At 38.8% G+C, this 22,795-nt stretch overlaps 2 protein-coding genes across 2 annotated transcripts; both read left to right on the plus strand.

Annotated features, from left to right (window-relative positions):
* The first annotated feature begins 1,501 nt into the window (after positions 1-1,501).
* LOC104221886 (eukaryotic translation initiation factor 5-like) lies at positions 1,502-5,009 on the plus strand. The gene is made up of 2 exons (XM_009773026.2): positions 1,502-1,625; positions 3,129-5,009. Exon 2 carries the CDS (start codon positions 3,447-3,449, stop codon positions 4,782-4,784), a length of 1,338 nt encoding a protein of 445 aa, XP_009771328.1. The 5' UTR covers positions 1,502-1,625; positions 3,129-3,446; the 3' UTR covers positions 4,785-5,009.
* Positions 5,010-12,624: 7,615 nt separating this feature from the next.
* Positions 12,625-14,461, plus strand: LOC104221887 (uncharacterized). Its single transcript, XM_070158235.1, has 3 exons — positions 12,625-12,945; positions 13,334-14,091; positions 14,317-14,461. Exons 1-3 carry the CDS (start codon positions 12,625-12,627, stop codon positions 14,459-14,461), a joined length of 1,224 nt encoding a protein of 407 aa, XP_070014336.1.
* Positions 14,462-22,795: the final 8,334 nt, after the last annotated feature.

Here is a 22,795-nt window from a genome sequence, read left to right on the forward strand (position 1 = left end):
ATTGTTGTTGTTGATTCAACATTTGATCGACTGTTATCATAGTTCTAACTTCTAATAACTAAGTATAAGGTTTGGTTGTCCACATTAATTTTTAAATAACTAATAATAATACCAACATGAGTTATTTTATTTGCGATAAAATGAATAAGAATATATTTATTAATAGTAGAAGAATAATGAAAATCTAAAGATAAAAATATCCTTTGAATAGATAATCTATACATAACAATCATATTATCATCTCTCATCTCATAACAATTTTGGTATAATTATTTATTTTTATAACAATCTTACATAACTTGTTTTGAAAAGATTGCTCGGGCGCCCTATTTGGTCGCCCTCATTTAACTTGTACTTACTTTTTATACCCACTTTTTAAACAACTTTAGGTCTTTTTTCCTCTCCTCCTTCTCCTCCTCCTGCTCCTCCTCCTCTTCTTCTTCTTATAGTGATTTTATATGGTGTTTGTGAACATATTTTAAGGTAGTTTATGATGTTTTACAGTGGTGAGCTGTTGTGGCGCTTTTTTTACTATTGCTTAGAGTTTCTTCTTCTTCTTTTTCTTAATTGCAAAATATGTTCGTTAGATTTATTGTTGTTTCGACAACCTGATGATTGGTGTTTGTTCTTGATGATATTTGGAGGTTATGTTTCAAATTTAAGCTTATTTGGGATAGATTTAGATGTTAAATCGTATATTGGATCGATAAAATTCGAAGAACAAATTTCTGTTTCTGGAGAATTTGCACTTAAGTGCATGAAAACGTTGGTTGCACTTCAGACCTTTTGGCATTAGTGCATCTGAAGTGCAATTTTTCACTTCAAACTTATTGGCACTAGGTGTAGGAAAACGTTTGTTGCACCTTAGACCTTTTGACCTTAAGTGCATTTAAAGTGTAATTTTTCATTTCAGACTTATTGGCCTTAAGTGCACGAAACCATTGGTTACACTTGAGACCTATTTTGCCTTAAGTGTATCTGAAGTGCAATTTTTCACTTCAGACTTATTGGTCTTAAGTGTAGAAAAATATTTGTTGCACTTCAGACCTTTTGGCCTTAAGTACATCTGAAGTGCAATTTTTCACTTCAGACTTATTAGCCTTAAGTGCATGAAACCATTGGTTGTACTTCAGACCTATTTGACCTTAAATGCATCTGAAATGTAATTTTTTTACTTCAGACTAATTTTTTTAACTTTAGACTTAGGTCTAAAGTTAATCATAAAGTGGATAAACTTGCAATTTTTTTGCAAAGTAAATATAGGTTCAATTGTGTGACTCAAAACCGAATATAGATGCAAAACCCCCACTTGTTTGGCAACCAAATCATACTCTACTTCCGTAACTAACCAATCTGTCTTTGCATAAAAATTACATGTCGGTGTAATTAACGGCCAAGATTAATTAGGTTAGTCGAAATCCGAAAATAAAATTTTAAGGCGTAGAGAGGCAGAGAAGTATCTGGTATAATACCCTTCCCAACCCTATATAAACAATCTTCTAGGGCCGCCTCTCCTCCTCATCACTTCCTCCTTTCCTCTATATTAAACCCTAATTTACGTGTACCAATTTCGCTCCTCTTTTCATTGTATTGCAGATTTCTTCCGCCTCGTTCCAATCTATAAGGTATTTGATTACTTTTTCTTCTTATTTTTGTATGTCGTTTACCTATTTTCATCATGAAAGCTGCATTGTAGCTCTTTTTTTAAATCTTATTCTTAGCTTTTTTCATCAATTTGATTAACTTAATTTTGGAGTTGTTGAATCGACGTTTGTTGCGTATTTATTTATGTTATATATAAGTTCATCTTCGTTCTGATCTATTTTATTTTAGTCGTCTCCTTTCCGATTTATTTTACTTAGTTGATTGATTGAATTTTAGTTGATTGATCGAGGATTTAGTAACTGATCAGTGAGATTATTAGGTTTTTATTTTAGAAAATCTCTAGCTTTAAAGGAAGCCTGATTTGGAATTAAAGACAGTCTTTTTGAGAATCGAAGTGAATTGAGGTGAAATAGAGTGGAATGGATATGGATGGTAGTTCATATTTCGGATTCAGAATAGTTCGGTATTGATGATTGGTTTTGTACTCCCTATACAAAACGATAGTAGAATTTAGATGACTGAAACTTGTGGTCTTAAACAAGCCATACACTATAAATCTTCTCAATAAGGGTTAAATCAAAGTTTAAAGTTAAATTGTTTCTAAAAGCTTATTTGATAGTTGTTGCCTATATTTGTGCTGTTTCTTTTCTTAAGCTGAGCTAGATTATGATTATTGAGGAAGGGATGTTTTGGATATCTTACCTAAGCACTGGATGGCTCTATGGCATGCGGTGGCGGAGGTAGGTGGCGGAAGTTGTTGAAAAATTATACTGTAAATAGAGAGAAACAAATTTTTGTGGTTATTACTTAAAACTTTAACTGTTGAATCTCCCTTACATAAGGAAAGTGGCAAAGTGGGTTCAGAAATTGTTTTAAGTTACAAGCTCAATTGCTGTAAGTCAAAAGTCCCAAACCTGTAGAGATATTCTATTGTTTTTTTAAGTATAAATTCCTAGCTCCGTTATTGATGGCATAGTGCCTAATTTATTCATATAGATGGTCATGGAATGGAGCATTCCACGTGGAATCCCCCCCCCCCTTCTTCCCCCTACAACAAAAAAATATGACTATGTTATTGCAAATTATAAAGAATTTCAGCTATCGATGATTCAGTTTAAGGAAGCGTAAAGAATTCGGGCATTGGGGACAAATAATTTTTGAAAGTTTGCAGTCTTGGATTTCTCTTCGAGTGTTTCTGGAGTATGCAACTTAGAAGCTTATATACAGACTGATAAATGATCTAAGGGCATGTTGATGGTCTTTGGCGGATTAATTTATCACGGTGTACCTTTGTTGATCTATTTATTCATCTTTATGGGTTTTGCCATTTGTTGCCATTTTTTATAGAATATGTAGTTGTTCAAACAGCTATGACATAAAGGAACTCAACTTTGAATCTTAAAGGTGGAACAGTCTGCTGTCTGTCAATATTATTGTCTTTTACCTCTCATTTATTAGTATAATGTAGTGTAGTACTTTTGGCTTCTCTGCCCGTATTTGACACGTGGTTCTTCTTTTTGAAGGTTGCAGGTAGTGTGACTTTTGTGGAGTTCCAAAGTTGTAGTGGTCTAAGTGAAACTTCTTTTATGTCCGAACAAGCCATCTTCTATTTGGGATCCATTGGATTGCTTGGAGAGTATTGTCCTACTTCAAGAAAAAAGAACCGTCATTTCTCAGGTTGGGTTGACTTTATGCATCTCGGATCATTACAGGAAGAACACATTGACTTCTGTGGTTGCTGTAAGGCACAACCTTCTCCCGACACACTGTACAATTGTTCTGCTGAAGAATTCACTGAAGATTCCTAACACTTCATCTGGGAATATCTCACTGAATCAAAGATGGCTTTGCAAAATATTGGTGCCAGCAACAGTGATGATGCCTTCTACAGGTATAAGATGCCCAGGATGATTACCAAGATAGAGGGGCGTGGGAATGGAATCAAGACAAATGTGGTGAACATGGTTGACATTGCCAAAGCTTTAGCAAGGCCCCCATCCTATACCACAAAATATTTTGGAAATGAGCTTGGGGCTCAGTCAAAATTTGATGAAAAAACTGGAACTGCACTTGTCAATGGAGCTCATGAAACACCTAAACTTGCTGGTCTTCTTGAGAACTTTATTAAGAAATATGTGCAGTGCTACGGTTGTGGAAACCCTGAAACAGAGGTCATAATAACTAAGACTCAGATGATCCAACTGAAATGCGCTGCATGTGGTTTCCTTTCTGATGTGGACATGAGGGACAAGCTGACAACTTTTATACTGAAGAACCCGCCTGAGCCTAAGAAGGGCTCCAAGGACAAGAAGGCAATGAGAAGAGCTGAGAAGGAGCGAATGAAGGAAGGTGAGGCTGCTGATGAAGAGCAGAAGAAGCTGAAGACGAAGAAAAAGGTTTCCTCCAAAGATGCTAGTGCAAAACCCAGCTCTAAAAAGAAACATGGTGGCTCTGATGAGGATCGTGCTTCACCACCTAGAAACCATGTTAATGTGAAAGAAGAGGAGGATGAAGAAGATGATGATGATGATGTCCAGTGGCAGACTGATACATCACTAGAAGCTGCTCAGCAGCGTATACAAGAACAGTTAAATGCTGCAACTGCTGAAATGGTTATGCTTTCAACAATTGAGTCAGAGAAGAAGTCCAAGGCAGCTACTCAAGCCCAAAGTCCTAAAGCAGCTGCTGCTGTGCCATCTAAGAATCATACGACCGAGAATGGAGAGACAAACCATGAGAGGCTCGTTGAGGAGGTGAAAACAAATATAAGAAAGGGAGTTGCTGCCAGCCAATTGCAATCCTGTTTGGGTTCACTCTCTGGGTCTCCTCAGGAAGTTATCACTGCTCTGTATGAGGCACTGTTGGATGGCATTGAGAAAGGATTTGCCAAGGAGGTTCTTAAGAAGAAAAGTTACCTTGCTGCTGTTTCTCAAGATGAGGAGTCACAGCTACGATTGCTTCGTGCTATAGAAGAATTTTGTGGGAAATACCCAGTTGCACTGAAGGAAGTGGCTCTGGTTTTGAAAGCTTTATATGATGCTGATGTGTTGGAGGAGGAATATATAGTACAGTGGTACGGCAAGGGTGCTACTGGGAACAATGACTCCAAAATTTGGAAGAATGTCAAACCCTTTGTCGAATGGCTACAGAGTGCTGAATCCGAGTCCGAGGAGGAATGATATCCCAAGTGTCAACTATCCGTTTTGCTGTCTTATGCTAGTTTGCTTTGCCTGAGATGCTACCATTTGGTTATTCACATGTTATGTTATTTTATGGTGTTTGTGTTATCTGTTTATGTTTGTTATTTTGTGATATTTGTGTTGTCTGTTTGTCTGTGTTGCAGACTCATGGGAAGTTCCTTTTGTAACTCTTTACATGAATAAAACTTCCTTTATTTAGTACTATTTCTTTAATATTCCCTAACGTTTCATGACGATTAGAAACGAAAGTATATCCGTTAATGGTTATTGATGTTATAACTAGGTTTTCTGAAATCATATAGCAACTTCACATTCATATTTTTTAGTAATTGGACTTCCCAGGTGTGTTGTCAGTTGTGTTTGAATAGGCAAACCAGAACCTGTAAGGTTTCCTTTGCTTATTCAATTATTTTTTCCTTCAAATCCTTTACTCGTTCAAACATTTACGCTTGTTAGTTACGTACTTTAGTTACATACTTCAATCGCCGATGAATGTAATAATATTGGTCATTACAAGTATCCAAAACAGTGAAAGCCGACAATGTAGCAGATTAGAACATGGCAAATTAGAGTTTGTTCTTCAACAACTTTTACTTCTTCTAAACATGGGTTTGCTACCATGGCTACTATCGACCTGGGCCCAAAGAAGGAAAACAATATATGGACTAACACGATGAGGTCCGTTAGCCGGTACATAGTTAAGGATAGAAGTCTTGCACATGACCCATGGTCTCGGTGTATCACTTGGTTAGCATTTATAGAATAAAATAACTAGCACTGGTTTTTCAATAGGGAAAGAGATAGGGGACAAGGAGTTGGCTGTAACTCCTTCGAAGATTTAATGTACTTTGGGACTCCTTGGACCAGGTTCATAACTGTGTTTGAAGTAGAACTATGTGAAATGGTTTGACACTAATAAAACTCCGTGCTAAATAAACAGACAATTTCAACCTACTATAGAACCTCATTCATCAGTTTACTAATTCCAAAGATTAAGAATTATTATCTTTGAGGAGTTCAAATTAACTTTTTACGTCATCAGGTTAAGATGATCTATACCAATAAGTAAAATTTAAAATAAGTCTAATCAGGTAATGTAGAAAATAAAGTCGATGATGATTAGTATTTTTTGTTTTCTTAGCTTTATGGGCTTCGGTTGTGGAAGCATATTCTATGATTAATCTGAAACCTTTTTATTATTTTAAGGTTTGTTCTGTATAGGCGAAAACTTTATTTTTAGGAGTTTGACCTGGTCAACGGCGATAAGGTCTTTGAAGGCTGTGACGTGTCAACTTGACCCCAAAAGGTCGAGGTCAGGTGCAGAAGATAAATCATTGTCGAGGTCGAGATGGTCTAACTGAAGACGAGTACGAGGACGAGCACCAGCCTTCATATGAAGCGATGACTAGTTTCAGGTTTTAGATTCCTTAGAGAATATTTCGATGGATCATTCCTTTCTGTTGTACTATCTAGGGTTTTATGGCCCATGTATTATAAATAGGAAAAGAGGTAGTTGAAAAAAGGGATCGAAATTTTTTGTAAAGAATATCATTGACATTCTCTGTGCAAGATTCTCTCTTTATTGAATAGGAATAAAGCCTCACTTTACACTTCTTTCCTTTCATCCTTCTCTCTCGATCCAAGAAAAATCGAAATATTCAATTGTTTACCACCATCCATCATTGGTAGAAAGCATATTGGAAAATCTCACCCTTATCGGGTGAACTTTGTCTCATTTATTACTTAAATGCCATTTACTTATCATTTATTGTTGTATTTTATATTTGTAAGTTTTTATTGCTCCATCATTGTTCAAAGATAATATTGTCCGATACTACACATTAAATATTCTCCCTAAAAGTGCTAGATCTGCTATAGAATATTGATTTTAACATTGATTAACCCTATGTTTCTATAAATCTGGTTGTATAAAAACCTAGGTCAAATTTTTAGGTCATACAGTTTGGCGTCGTCTGTGGGGATTTATAGTCGAACTATCAATTTTCATTCAGATCTACAATATCTCATAACCTGTCACCCTAACGTATTGTAAAGCTACCCTTTTTTCTCTTTGTATACAAGGATTCCATGGCAAGTAATAAATAAAAAGGAACAAGACCAGCGGACAATGTCCCGCTCAACCTAATAAGTGCCATCGATGAAGGGTACAAAACTCAAGATGAAGAAGTAACCCCCACGGCATCCCCCAGATTAGGGAAGTGGCCAACACCCTTCTGTAGCATAACCAAACCAAACGAAAAAGAGGCTTCCACTTTCGTGGAAGAAGGAGCACCACCCGCTATGAAAAAGCTCTAAGAGGCTTGGCTAACGGACACTTTGGTCATCGTGATGAGTAAGCAAGCCTCATGTACGACCGAGAAAACCCTAAGGATCCCTACAACACAACGTAAGAATGGACGAGACGACCAGCTGAACCCTCCTACTTCAGGTAACATCCATACAATTGCTAACAGTACAAGTGACAACTTCCTCACCGTCGTGTTAAAGAGAATGGAAGAAATGGAGAACTAGAACAAGGCACTCAAGGAACAGATGAAGTAGCACCAAGAATGGGTAGACAAGATACCGAGTGCCTCCAAATTATTACCAAAAAGAGACACCGGCAGGTTCGTGAAACAACCGTACAGGGAAGAAGCATATCCTCATGCCATACTAAAAACTTTCAAAATGCCCTCGTACCTTAGAATCTATGACAAGGCAACTAATTTCGAGAACCATGTAACCCATTACGTCACCGCAGTGAAAGGCAACGACCTCACCAAAGAACAGATGTCCTCCATGTTATTGAAAAAGTTCGGTGAAACCCTCAAATGAGGTGAGGGGTGCTGACTTGGTATTCACAATTGTCGGCCTATTCCATAGAAACATTCAAAGAGATGTCACACAAGTTCGAAATGGCACATGCCGGGGCCAAGAAAGCTGAAACAAGGGTAAAAATATCTTCGCCATCAGACAATCCCCAGGGGAAGGACTGGGGGACTTTTTAGCTCGATTCAACAGGGTGAGGATGACCTTACCAAATGTCTCCGAAGGGATGGCCGTAGCAGCCGAACGGGCTGGACAGAGAAGGTTCAAAAGCGACCAAAAAGCTACTGAGGTTAACTATCAACATGATCAGTCCCAAAACAGAAGAATGGAACTATACGATCGAAGTAGTTGATAAAGGTCATTCCAAAGAGGACAAAGAGAAAACAAAAAAATATCAACTCATGACTCTACAGGATAAAGAGGTATTGTTTTTTAAATTTATAAATTTGCCAACAATAACTGAATTAATCCATTTATTTTCTCATATATTACAGTTTGCTCATATTAAAATTTGGTATATTTTGTTGGTAACTTTTCTCCAATTTATTTTAATATGATTTTAATCTAATTGCATCTTATTTTCTTATAGGAAAATCAAGTTCAGGCCATTGTGTTCAATGCTGAAATAATGCATTTTGAAGATCTATTTGATCCTTTCCGCACTTACTTGGTGTCAGTTGCACAGGTGAAGGAGTCATCTTATTTATATGTAAATCCACTTAACAAATTCACTTGGACAATTTATATAAGCACCATTGTTTATCCAATTGAAAAGGTCACTCCTCTTGAGGATTCATTACATCCGCCAATGCGGCTAACTCTCACAACGGTTGACACTTTTAAATATCAATCCTTTAACGACCCGGCTGGTTATTTTAAGAGTATTAGCCTCGAACCCCTATTTACTGCTTCATCTATCTCATTATATTGTTATGTGGCTCGTTGGGAGGTTTTATTTTTGGTTTCGGAGTCATATGGGACACATAGTCCCTAATAGGGAGGTTTAAGTCGTAAGAATTGACTGTAATTTGAATTGTATGAAGATGACTCCGGAATAGAGTTTTGATAGTTTCAATAACTCCGTAGGGTGGTTTTGGTCTTAGTAACATGTCCGGATGTTGATTTGGAGGTCAATAGGTCATTTTCGCGTTAATTGGCGAAAGTCGGATAGTTGGATGAATTTTGGAAAGTTTGACCGAGGGCGGACTTTTTGATATCGGGTTCGAATTTTGATTCCAGAAGTTGGATTAGGTTAGCAATGTTAAATTTGACTTTTGTGCAAAATTTAAGGTCAACCGGACTTGATTTCATAGGTTTCAGCGTCGGATGTAGAAGTTAGAAGTTTTAAAGTTCATTAGGCTTGTATCAATATGCAAATTCGTGATTTTACCGTTGTTTGAGGTAATTTGAAGGCTCGACTAAGTCCGTATGATATTTTAGGACTTCTTGGTATATTCGGGCGGGGTCCTGGAGGCCCCGGGTGTGATTCGGATTGAACTCGGAGCAATTTTGGACTTGTGAGAATGGCTGAAGTGCACCAGTTCTGGTGCAATCGCACTTGCACAAGATTGACCTCAGGTGCAAGCTCGCAGAAGCGGAAATGCTAGGGAGGCATGTTGATCACAGAAACGGACATGGTCCGCAGGAGTACGTGCACAGGAGCACGTGCGTAGAAACGCTCCTTGGTCGCGCGTGAGCATTTGGGTCCATAGAAGCGGACGTGTCTAGACTAAGTGAGAACCGCATCTGCAATGGAAATACCACAGGTGCAGAGCCGAAGATGCGACTTTGGGTTCGCAGGTGCGACTTCGCTGGGTAGAAAAGGGCCAATTTCGAGGGATTAATTTCATTCCCTATTTTTGAACCTAGAGAGCTCGGATTAAGGCAAAATTTTAAGAGATTTTCAGAGGAAACAATTGGGAAAGGACTCTACGCTCGTTTTTTTATTATCCTCCACTAATCTATCATTAATTTCTTCGTTTAGTTAAGGAGTTGGGTTGAGAAATTTGGGGGGGGGGAAGGTGGAAGAAACTTAGGCCAAATTTTGAGGTTTTGATCGAGGTTTTGGTATCAGATTTGTGTAATTTTGGTATGGGTGGACTCATGGTTGTATGGGTGTTCGTATTTTGTGACATTTACCTGATTTCGAGACATGGGCCCGGATTGACTTTTTTGGGTGATTTCCTAATTTCTTGGTAAAGTCGTGATTTCTTTATTTAGATTAGTTTCTTATAGTTATATTTATAGTATGTAATTGCTTTTGGATAGATTTGGGCCATTCGGAGTCGGAAAGTCGAGGAAAAGGAGTTCTTATTGAGTGGTTGAGCTTGATTTGAGGTAAGTACCTTGTCTAACCTTGTGTGGGAAAAATTCCTCTTATGTTTTGGTACTGTTATAGTATTTGAAATACGTGAAGGCCGTGTATGCGAGGTGACGAGTGCGTACTCGGGTTAAGTGTTGAAAAATCCGATTTTTGCTGAGTAGTCTTCTTTTAATCCCTTAACTGAATTGCCTTAGCATGTGTAGTTATCATGTTTAGCTTAATATCGCATGTCTACGTGTTTAATCATTATTTGTAATATGTGCTACATGCTTAGTTGAATTCCCGTTTTCCTTGATTTTGTATTCAGTCTATAACTATAGGATTCCTTGTTGTAAATTTGTTGATACATCTGCTACGAGTTGTGTATTTACTTTTGGGACTACGTGGCTAATAGAGGATGGAAAGTGCATGTTTTGAGTGTTTTTGTATGTTATTTCGTGTGTAAGTTGCGGGAGTTCACATCGCTTTTGAAGTGAAAATATGCTCATTACGTGTGTCTTATGTGTAGGGATAAACTTGCGCGGAAAAGGATCAAATGGGAGAAAAATTAGTGTAAAAAGAGCTGAAGAGAAAAGTCCCGGACAACGAAGCAAGGTTCACTTCGCCAGACCGGGACCGAAGCAGAAGAAATCAGGAAAGTCTGGGACAACAAGTGAGGGTCACTTTACCAGATCGGGACTGGAGCAGAAAAACTCAGCTTTTCCAATCCGAATTAGAGAACCGCATTCGGCCCAACTCAACCCTAGACCATATAAATATAAAAGTTAGCCACTTTTTGAAGGGAGAGAAGACTTAGGAGAGGTAAGAACACGCTTGGAGTAAGGAGAAGGATTCAACTTCACGTTTTTTCCTCTTTCTTCCTAATTTTCCATTATTATGAATTCTAATCTTGTATTTGTGCAAACAATTATGAGTAGATGAATTCTCATCTAGGGTTTGATGGAACCTATTGAAGGATGATTTTTCCATTATGTTTAATATAATTTTTCCATTTACTTTTCTCTACTTGTTCATAGAGAAAGTTTGACAAGCTAAGAAAGTCTCGTTGAAAGAAGGAACTCAGACTGTGACGACTGTTTTCACTAGTTTCAAAGGCTTGATTGACCCTTGGGATTGAATCTGGTTAGGGAGTGCCCTCATAAAGACTTATCACATCGAATTGATGAAATCATTCTGTTGTGTAAAACCAGTGAAGGTGGTGGTGCTCAAACACCAAGTGGGGTTGGGGAGCGAAATTGCTAGTTTTCTTTATTATTGTTGTTGTCGGTTGAAGGGCCCTCAATTGATTGTGCCTATTTAGTGTGTGCTGCTCGTGAGAGTACGCATTTAGGTAGTTGTTGAACAACAACTCTCCTAATGTATTTGAGAGATCAATACAGAAGGTTTAAAGGCGGGACTAGAGATAACAAAACCTTGGTGTGATCACAGTGAGAGGTGAATTAGTGCAGCTAGCGTAATTCGAGAGAATACGTCTAGTAAATTATGGTAGTTGATCGAGAGAGAGATACACACTCAAAGTACTCACTATTGATAGAGAATACTTAGGTGAATTTATAGGAAACGTAGCAGGGGAGATTCCGACAATAGGGGAAATCAAAACCTTAGACCTTTCCAATCTTGTCTACAATATTTACTTTGTTAGTATTAAAATTACAGCTTTTTAATTACCCTGCTTTTAGTTAATAAACAATCAACTCGCTATTCAGTATTTTTGAAGGTTTATTACTTGAATTCTTGCGAAACTAGTGGTTGTGATTAGTAGGTTAATTCTCTGTGGGATTCGACTCCGGACTTGTAAATCGAATTATATTTGCAACGATCGCTAGACCTCTTAAGAGGCATAGTTGGGCATGATTAAATTTTGGCGCCGTTGCCGGGGAATTAATGGTGTTATTAATTTTAGCTAGAAGAATTGCTAAGATTCTTAGTATAATCAATTTTCTTCATTTTAAATTAATTATATTGAAATTCTAACGTTTGTAGTCTTGGGTGTTACAGGTGCATGCCTAGAAACTTATCAAGAACTGGTGAATGTTTTGAAGCATTATCGGATTTAGAGAAAGCTTTCAAGGCATTAAATCGTGCAAACAAGAAGGATAAACAACAATAGTACTCAACAGAATGAATCGAACTAGACATGGGTGATGTTACAGACGATTAAAACAACCGAAACAATGTGAATGACCTGAACAATCAGGGTATGGAACCTCTTGTGCCAGAAGCGGCCTTGTATGATTGGGCACAACCCACCACTGAAAATCTGGCAACCGCAATTGCAGTCCCTCAGATACAAGCGAAATCATTTCAAATTACAAACACCATGCTACATTTGTTGCAGAACAAGGGACTGTTCTCAGGGTCTTACATTGAAGATCCTCAACTATATCTGAAAAATTTCCTGTCGATTTGTGTCACGCAAAGGCAACCAAATGTGACACCGGAACCAATAAGTTTGTTGTTGTTTCCATTCTCAGTGACAAGAGAAGATCAAACTTTGGCTAAATTCGCTCCCCATAAACTCCATCACTACTTGGGAGGAATTAGTCAAGTAGTTTTTGAACAAATTCTACCTACCCAATAAGACTACCAAGCAAGTTGATGAGATCTTGAGCTTCAGGTAGAAACCAGTAGAAACATTGCAAGAGACGTGAGGAGAGATTCAAAAAGATGTTGGTTAAGTGTCCACATCATGAAGTTCCAGATCAGATGTTAGGAAAAAGGTTTTACATGGGATTGACAAATAGCTTGAAGGCCAACATTGATGCTACAGCGGGTGGAGCATTTTTGAGCAAATCATTTAGAGAGTGTAAGGTTATGCTAGATAAAATGGCTCAAAACTCAGGATGGATGACAAGAGACACTACAATCACACCTGTAGTTCACTCAGTAGCTTTGGACCCAAACAACTCCATAGCGGAGATTATGGCCACTCTAATGACACAAATGAGTATCCTCACCAAGACAATTGATGAATCAGGCCAAAAGCAGGTACACATAGTTGAAACGACTAATGAGGGCTTATGTACACTATGCATTAACCAACCATATTTGTGCTCGTGGAGTGGTAAAAGTGACAACCAGAACTATCAGAAAAATATGAACTATGTGGGCAACTATGGAGGACAGAGGCAAGGTGGTCAAAATTGGGGGTAGTAGAATCAACAGTATAGACCATCACAACAACAACAATCCTGGAGCTATGCAAATATATGGTCAAGTTGCGCCTTACCAACGGTAACAGGGATACAATCAGCAAAATCAACAACTAGCTTATCAACAACCTCAACAATAACAAATAGCGAAACAAGATGATGGGTTGCCTGAAATTAAAGGAATGCTGCAACAACTAATTGGGTCCAATGGAAAAATGCAATAGAAGGTTGAAGCATATGACTCAGCGATAAAAGGCATTGAGATTCAATTAGGGCAGATATCTATGGCTTTGAATAATCATCGCCAAGGGACACTACCCACGGACACACATGTCAATTCGAAAGAGCAGAGGCCGAAGCAGCTAATGGCGGTGAGTTTGAGAAATGGTAGAGATCTTGATAAAGAGCAAGAAATTGCTTGCAAGAATCGACCAACTGAGATACTTGTGCCAGTACCAATTCAGATAGATGAGTCAACAAAGCTAACAGAAGTAAGAGTGCAGCCAACCCAAGAGGAACTGAACAAAGAAAAAGAGGTTGCAAAGAAAACTGAGAAAGTGCAAGAAAAGACATTAGAAAAAGTGTCTGATCAAGATCTAACTCAAATCACAGGAGAGAAGCGACCGCCAACACCCTTCCCGCAGAGGTTGGCCAAATATCAGAAGGATGAGCAATATAAGAAATTCATGGAGATGTTGAAGCAGATTCAGGTGAACATTCCACTGATTGATGCCTTAAGGGAGATGCCTAGTTATGCAAAAATGATGAAGGACTTGATGTCTTGCAAGTTCAGCTTTCAAGACATGGCAACTGTGACACTAACCCAAACCTGCAGTGTTGTTGTAACAACACCTATTGCGGAGAAGCTATCTGACCCAGGAAGTTTCACAATTCCGTGCACCATAGGCAACAATGCTTTTGCTAAAGCATTGTGTGATTTGGGGGCGGGCATAAACCTGATGCCCTTGTCTATCTATAAAAGGTTAGTCATTGGAAGGAAAAGACCCACATCCATGTTACTACAGCTAGTCGACCGTACGGTGAAGAGGCCATCAAGTATACTTGATGATGTACTTGTGTAGGTTGGAAAGGTTGTGTTTCTGATAGATTTTGTCATTCGGGACTGCCATGTGGATGAAGAGATTCCCATAATTTTGGGGAGGCCATTCTTGGCCACCTGGAGAGCTTTAATTGATTGTGAAACTAGGGAGCTAAAGATGAGACTAAACGATGAAGAAATACCGTTCAATGTGCAGAAGTCTATGCGGCAACCCAATGATTTTGCTAACTACTCTCTGATTGAAGTCATGAATGTGATTTTGGAGGAGGAAGATGAAGCACTGACTGCATAAGACCCTCTAGCATCCTGCTTGATGAACTTAGAAGAGATAGATAGTAAGGACTTGGCAGAATGGGTTTTGGCCCTTGAAGGCCAAGGGTACTGGAAAAGAGAGCTTGAATTCGAGCCTTTACACTTAGAAGAAAGAAAGACCCCTCCATCTAAGCCATCAATTGAAGAGCCACCACAGTTGGAGCTAAAACAGTTACCGTCTCACCTCAGGTATGTTTTCTTAGGACATAGTTCGACATTACCTATTATTATCTCATCTGATTTGTTAGATGTGTAGGTAGAACAACCTTTTTAGGTTCTAAAGGAGTGCAAGACAACAATTGGGTGGACTATTGTAGACGTAAAGGGTATCAATCCAACATTTTGTATGCATAAGATTCTACTGGAAGATGGGAACAAACCTTCCAAAGAACATCAAAGAAGGCTGAACCCTAACATGAAAAAAGTGGCGAAGAAAGAAATGATCAAATGGTTAGATGCATGAATAATCTTTCCCATCTCTGATAGCAATTGGGTCACCCTAGTTCAGTGTGTGCAAAAGAAGGGTAGAATGACTAGTGCAAAACGAGAACAACGAGTTGATCTCAACAAGAGCAGTCACGGGATGGCGAATCTGCATGGATTACAGAAGATTGAACAAGGCCACCCAAAAAGATCACTTTCCACTGCCATTCATTGATCAGATGCTAGATAGATTAGCGGGGAGGTCCCATTTTTGCTTCCTAGATGGATACTCGGGGTATAACCAAATCTCTATTGCCCTGGAGGATAAAGAAAAAATGTCGTTCCCCTGTCCGCATGTCATCTATGCCTTTTGGAGAATGCTGTTTGCCGTATGCAATGCACCCACTACATTCCAAAGGTGCATGATGGCCATCTTCACAGATATGGTAGAAGATATAATGGAGGTTTTCATGGACAACTTCTCAGTGGTGAGGAATTCATTTGATGATTGCCTTATGATCTTGAAAAGAGTATTGAAGAGGTGTATGGAGACTAATCTGGTACTGAATTGTGAAAAGTGCCATTTCATGGTACAAGAAGGTATTGTCTTGGGACACTTAGTGTCAAGTAAGGGCATTGAGGTGGACCATGCTAAGGTTGATGTAATTGAGAAGTTACCTCCACCTACTTTCGTCAAGGCCATAAGAAGTTTCCTTGGTCATGCTGGCTTCTACAAGCGGTTTATAAAAGATTTTTCTAAAATTGCTAACCCTTTATATAAATTGCTTGAAAAAGATCACCCCTTTGTATTTTCTTATAACTGCGGGTAGCTTTTGAGGAATTGAAAAAGAGGCTGGTGACTGCACCAATCATAGTGGCACCTGAATGTGAGCAACCTTTTGAGCTAATGTGTGATGCAAGCGACTATACTCTGGAAGCAGTTCTTGGGCAACGAAAGGATAAAGTCATGCATCCAATCTAGTATGCAAGTAGAACCTGGAGTGGTGCCCAACATAAATACACTGTGACCGAGACGGAGATGCTAGCAGTGGTGTTCACATTTGACAAATTCAGGTCATACCTGGTAGGCTCGAAGGTAATTGTTTATACTAACCATGCTGCTCTCAGGTACCTAATTGAGTAGAAGGAGTCAAAGTCGCGCCTGATTCTATGGGTGCTACTGCTTGAAGTATTTGACTTTAACCAAGTGGTTGATCACTTGTCTAGGCTGGAAGGAGTAGAGAAGAAGGTTGAGGTGGAAGATATTGTGGAGACTTTCCCGGATGAACAACTATTGGCAACGAGCCTTAAGGTAGCGCCATGGTATGCAGATATTTCAAACTACCTGGCGAGCGGTATTGTCCCCTTTGACCTGTCCTCTATTCAAAATAAAAAGTTCTTTCGTGATTGTCGCACGTATTATTGGGATGATCTTATCTGTTTAGGATTTGTATTGATAACATGATCCGGAGATGTATCCCCGAAATAGACCAATCTTCGATTTTGCAGGCTTGTCATGCATCCCTATATGGTGGCCATTTCGGAGGAGTAAGGACAGCTGCACAAGTTTTAGAGTCGGGCTTCTACTGGCCGACGTTGTTCAAAGATGCACATCTCTAGGTGAAGGGTTGTGATAAATGCCAACAAACCGGGAATATTTCTCGCCGACATGAGATGCGCATGAACCCAATACAATAGGTGGAAGTGTTTGATGTAAGGGGAGTCGATTTCATGGGGTCTTTTATTAGCTCATATGGCAACAAGTATATACTTGTAACTGTGGACTATGTGTCTAAATGGGTGGAAGTTGTGGCACTCCCTACAAATGATGCAAAGGGAGTCATTGTTTTTTTGAGAAAGAATATATTCACCCAGTTTGCCACTCCAAGGGCAATAATCAGTGATGAAAGTACTCACTTTTGCAATCGAGCTTTCGCAAAGTTGTTAGCAAAATATGGTGTTCGCCACAAGGTTTCCACCACATATCATCCACAAACAAGGGGGCAAATGGAAGTGTAGAATAGAGAAATAAAGAGTGTGTTGACAAAGACCGTGAATGCTACAAGAATGGATTGGGCGAAAAAGTTAGACGATGCACTCTAGGCCTAGCGTACCGCTTTTAAAACTCCAATTGGCATGTCTCCATATAAACTGGTGTTTGGGAAAGCGTGTCACTTCCATGTGGAGTTGGAGCATAAAGCTTTGTGGGCATTGAGGTAGCTGAATCTCGACATGGAAATAACGGGTACAAGTAGAGTCACAGAGTTGCACGAGCTTGACGAGTTCAGTTACCATGATTTTGAGAGTACAAGGCTATATAAGGAGAAAATGAAGATGTTGCATGAAAAAAATATTCTTGAGCAAATTTTTAAACCTGGAAATGTGGTATTTCTATACAATTCGAGATTGAAGTTGTTTTCGGGCAAGTTGAAGTCTAGATGGTTGGGACCATTTAGAGTAGTGCAGGTGCTATCAAATGGAGCTGCAGAAATTGAGGCCGAGGATGGGACGAATAGGGTTAGAATGAGTGGGCAAAGGTTAAAACACTACCTAGGAATGAGCGACGAAAAAGGAGAGAAAGATGTGATACAATTGAACGAACCTCAATATGTGAGTGAAGTATAATCCGAAAAGTCTGCTTTGTGCTGCGACATTAAATCAGGAGCTTCGTGGGAGGCAACCCATTGTAATGTTGTAATTCGTCGTGTCGCAACGTTAAATCAAGCGCTTGTTGGGAAGCAACCCAATTTTCTTATTTTTGTCTAGTTGTCATTTAGTCTCTTATAAAAAATAGAGATAATGTGGGGGATAGTGAAGCGAAGCGAAGCTAGCTAGCTTTGCAAAACCGAGACCTAGAATATTGAGGAGAAAACATATGGGGACAACAAAGTATGTCTCGCTTCGCTAGACTGGGACCAAAAGAGAAAGAAGAAGGGAAGATGGGATAGTGAAGTGTGTCTCACTTAGTGAGATCGGGATCGGGCATAACTGAACTAAGTAAAGTGGCGCGATTCGAAGCGCGACCCCATGTAATTTCTTAATTTTTTTTCTTTTCTATTTTCTGTTTTCTAGTTTGTTTATAAAATAAAATAAAAATAAAAAATATATAAAAAAATAATAAAATAAAAACTATCCCGTTCCCTTAGGTCATGACACTATTGGCAAATTGAACCAAATAAAGCTTAACAAAAGTTGTGCACATAAAGTGTTCGATGATTTGTCCGAATGAAATTTTTTGGTTAGGTTTAGTAAAGTGTGAGTAGCTAACCTACCTTTATTGTCCAAACGAACATATCTTAAGTGTGGGATGGCTGTTGGGTGTCTTATGAACTTCAATTGTGCTTTTTCAAAGACAAGTATCATCTGTAGCCAACTTAGGCATAACTGAGGTGTGCCTTACCCTCATGTTGTTGAATTGTGCTAATTAACATGTAATAACTATCAAGTTACAGACTGATGCAGAGGCGCTCTAGACAGTTGATTTGAGTGCTACTGATGGCACTATTTTAGAGGATCTAGGACTAGCCGCTGTGGCCGAGGTTCACTACCGGTCCTCACCTCGACCTGAGTGATTTTGAGGGAGTTTCTGACACCCACTCTACTTTTGATCTTGCTTATTTGTATTTCTGTGATATTGTGCAACTGAGGATAGTGCACATTCTTAAGTGTGGGGTGGGGTGTCGGGCTTTAATTTTTGTGGCATGTACTTAATTGCTAGTGATACATTTTGAACTGCATGATCACTTTTACAGCCATTGTAATTGTATAATTGTAGTAGTTTTTTTTGTAGTGTCTTAATCCTGGGTTTTATTTAAACCACGATTCTTTCCTCAGGATGCCATTTTCTTGACCGGGTAGATCTTGTTTTTTCAAACTTTGTAAAAAATTGTGGACTTTTTTCGAAGATGGATTACCTAGACATTTTTCTTGACAAAAAGATTTTTTTGTTTCTCTTTTATTTTGTTTTCTAGTTAAACAAACAATGGAATTGGAAAAAGCTTGAGTAATTTGTGCTTTTGACATGTTTTGTATCGAGGCTTAGGTTTGGAGCATTTGAACTAAATACTTTCTCCATGATCTCGATAATTACAGACACCGAGGCTCATCTCTAGACTCTTGTGATTAATTGTTTGTGTGCTAAAAGTTTATGATGACTTTTCTAGTTGCTTTAACTCAAGTGTCAGGTCCGAGCCGTCCTAAGTGAGTCATGTGAATTATGTGAGGTGAAACTTTAGTGTACTTTGTGCCATCCTTGTGAGTCTAGAACTTGCCCTGTGTGAGTCAAAGTGAAATGATTAAGTCATGTAAGTTTGGGAAGTGATATTGGCATTCTTTGATTGACTAGTTAGCCTGTTTGCCTACCAATGCTAATATTATCCGTAGCCACCCCTTTTGAGCTTGTAGACCTTTTCTTTGGAAACCACATTACAAGCCTAATCCCTTTTGTTCTTAATCAAATTTTGTTGGACCTTTACCTCCGAAAGCACTAAAGTAGCTAGAAGAGTAAAGAAAGAGAGTGAGTAGCTTTTGAGTAGAACCATAGAAAGGCCGAAAAGGTGCACTTGTGCTTAAACAAAGAAAAAAAATAATACTAGCCAGAAATACCATATTAAAGAGAGTGAAAAAGAAAAGAAAAAAAAGAGCACCTCTCATATCTTTGTTTGGGCTAGTAAGTATCTACATATTGATGTGGTTAATAAAGAAGGGCCTAAATGTGTATGGTTTCATGGCAAGACATCGAATTGATCAAGATAAGAAGGTGCTTAAAAGTGAAGTGTAGTGTATTAAAGTGCTTAGGAGGGTTAGTCACTATTTTCTCAAATATATCCTACCCGTCCCTTAGCCTACATTACAACCTATAAAGTCCTACTTGATCCTAGACTTTACGAGCTTAAATTAGTAGAGACCTACACTACAGGAAAGCCTATGGTATTAACTTAGGTGGCGTAAGAGTTTCTTTGTGAGAGTGAGCGAATTCTCTCTATATTTGAGTCCTTAAACTAAACTTGAACTTATACTGAGTGTGTGGACTACTTTCTCTCTCTGGTTTGTTAGTAAGGGCATATGATTTGCAAGGGATTTGTAAAGATTTTGATTTTTGAGTTGGCACAAAAAGTGAGTCATAGCATGGAATGTATTAAAGTCAAGTTTTGAGGCGAGGATGTTAGAAAGGGATACATGAATATTTTAAATGATCTTGGCATGAGTTTAAAACCTGAAGAGAGGTATGAAGAGTGCATATGCTGGGTTTTAAGCGTTGCTATAAACCATTGTCATTGGTATAATGCTTGAGTATATTTTAAAAGGTGTTTCTTGCTTATGTGTTTACTTTTAAGTTGCTCGAGGTCGAGCAAAAGTTTAAGTGTAGGGTGGTGATAAAGGATGAAAAATGCATGTTTTGAGTGTGTTTGTGTGTTATTTCGCGTGTGAGTTGCGGGAGTTCACATTGCTTTTGAAATAAAAATATGCTCATTACGTGTGTCTTATGTGTAGGGATAAACTTGCGCGGAAAAGGATCAAATGGGAGAAAAATTGGTGAAAAAGAGCTGAAGAGAAAAGTCCCAGACAGCGAAGCAAGGTTCAATTCGCCAGACCGGGACCGAAGTAGAATAAATCAGGAAAGTCCCGTACAATGAAGTGAGAGTCACGTTGCCAGACTGGGATCGAAGCAGAAAAACTCACCTGTTCCAATCCAAATTAGGAGAAGCCAATTCAGCCCAACTCAACCTTAAACCATATAAATATGAAAGTTAGACACTTTTTGAAGGAAGGGAAGACTTAGGAGAGGTAAGAACACGCTTGGAGCAAGTAGAAAGATTCAACTTCACGTTTTTTCCTCTTTCTTCCTAATTTTCCATTATTATGAATTCTAATCTTGTATTTGTGCAAACAATTATGAGTAGCTAAATTCTCATCTAGGGTTTGATGGAACCTATTGAAGGATATTTTTCCGTTGCCTTTAGTATAAATTTGCCATTTACTTTTCTCTACTTGTTAAACTATGTTATTATTGTTGTTGGTTGAAGGGCCCTCAATTGACTGTGCCTATTTAGTGTGTGCTGCTCGAGAGAGAGTACACATTTAGGTAGTTGTTGGACAACACCACTCCTAATGTATTTGAGAGATCAATACAGAGGGTTTAAAGGCAGGACTAGAGATAACGAAACCTTGGTGCGATCATAGTGAGCGGTGAATTACTACCAGCTAGCGTAGTTCGAGAGAATATGTCTAATAAATTGTAGTAGTCGCTCGAGAGAGAGCTACACACTCAAAGTACTCACGATCGGTAGAGAATACTTGGGTGAATTATAGGAAACGTAGCGGAGGGGATTCCGACAATAGGGAAAATCAAAACCCTAGACCTTTAAATCTTGTCTACAACATTTGCTTTGTTAGTATTAAAATTATAGCTTTTTAACTACCCTGCTTTTAGTTAATAAATAATCAACTTATTATTCAATATTTTTGAAGGTTGATTACTTGAATTCTTGCGAAACTTGTTGTGTGATTAGTAGGTTAATTCCCTGTGGAATGCAACTCCGGACGTATAAATCGAATTATATTTATAACAACCGCTAGACCTCTTAGGAGGCATAGTTTGGCGTTATTAGGGCATTATTTGTCGCCCTTCGGGCAAGCCTCTCAGTCACTCGTGACTCAACTCTTACCAATCAGCGCTCGCACTCAACACTCACACTCAATAGGTAGCATATAGTAATCGCTGCGGCGTACAACCCGATCCATATATCGCTGTGGCGTGCAGCCCGATCCATATATCTCGTCGACGGCGCTCACTAGGGGTGTGCAGACTCCGGAGGGGCTCCTACAGCCCAAGCGCTATATCGCTGTGGCGTGTAGCCCAATCCAACATGTCGCTGCGACGTGCAGCCCGATCCATATACATACATATATATACATATATATATATACATATATATATATATACATATATATATATACATATATATACATATATATATATATATAGGTGTGCAGCCTGATCCATAAATAGATAATCCTCACAACCAGGCCCTCGACCTCTCTCAGTCATTAACCTCACAATCAGACTCTTGGTTCATCTCAGTCATCAACCTCACAATCAGACCTTTGGTCTATCTCAGTCATCAACCTCACAATCAGACCTCATACTATCTCAGTCATCAACCTCACGATCACTCGGACCATCAGTAAAGCAGGGAACTTAGCCCAAACAGTTGTCACATTTTTAAGAAATATAGTGATAAAACCAGCTTTAAACAATAAACAGGTAAAACATGACTGAGGATATGCTTTCAAACACATAGAGTGAGAAAAAATAGTGAAAGTGCCCCTAAGGGTCTCAGCAGGTCGGCACAAGGCCCCAAACATGGCATACATCCCAAAATATAATATAAATCTCTTGAACATGGAATATCATAAGATTTTAAATCAAATACGCGACTTAACAGTCGTATGGGATGGACCAAGTCACAATCCCCAACGGTGCACAACTCCACGCTCATCATCTAGCATGTGCATCACCTCAAAGTAACACAACGATGTGTAATCCGAGGTTTCAAACCCTCAGGACATTATTTACAATCATTACTTACCTCGATCCAGTCCAATCTCTAGCCCGCGATGCCTTTGCCCTCACGAATCGACTCTCGGATGCTCCAAATATATCCATAATCAGTGCATAACCATTAAAATATGCTAAGGAAACAAAGCCCACTCGAAAATATCCAATTTATATCATAAATCTCGAAATTGCTCAAACCTGCCCCTCGGGCCCACGTTTTGAAACTCGATAAAATTAACATCAATGGAATCCTCATCCTCTCATGAGTTCATGTATACCAAGAACATCAACATCCATCCACAAAATGACCCTTAAATTCCCAAATTTTAG

The sequence above is a fragment of the Nicotiana sylvestris genome, chromosome 9, assembly GCF_000393655.2.
Source record: "Nicotiana sylvestris chromosome 9, ASM39365v2, whole genome shotgun sequence".
Classification (NCBI taxonomy): Eukaryota; Viridiplantae; Streptophyta; class Magnoliopsida; order Solanales; family Solanaceae; genus Nicotiana; species Nicotiana sylvestris.

Excerpts from the sequence above, each read along its gene's own strand:
- LOC104221886 (XM_009773026.2), top strand. The coding sequence starts at position 3,447 with ATGGCTTTGCAAAATATTGGTGCCAGCAACAGTGATGATGCCTTCTAC.
- LOC104221887 (XM_070158235.1), top strand. The coding sequence starts at position 12,625 with ATGTTGGTTAAGTGTCCACATCATGAAGTTCCAGATCAGATGTTAGGA. Across the intron at positions 12,946-13,333 it reads ATGAATCAGGCCAAAAGCAG|AAGGTTGAAGCATATGACTC; the intron begins GTACACATAGTT and ends AAAATGCAATAG. Across the intron at positions 14,092-14,316 it reads CCCTTGTCTATCTATAAAAG|GGAGCTAAAGATGAGACTAA; the intron begins GTTAGTCATTGG and ends TTGTGAAACTAG.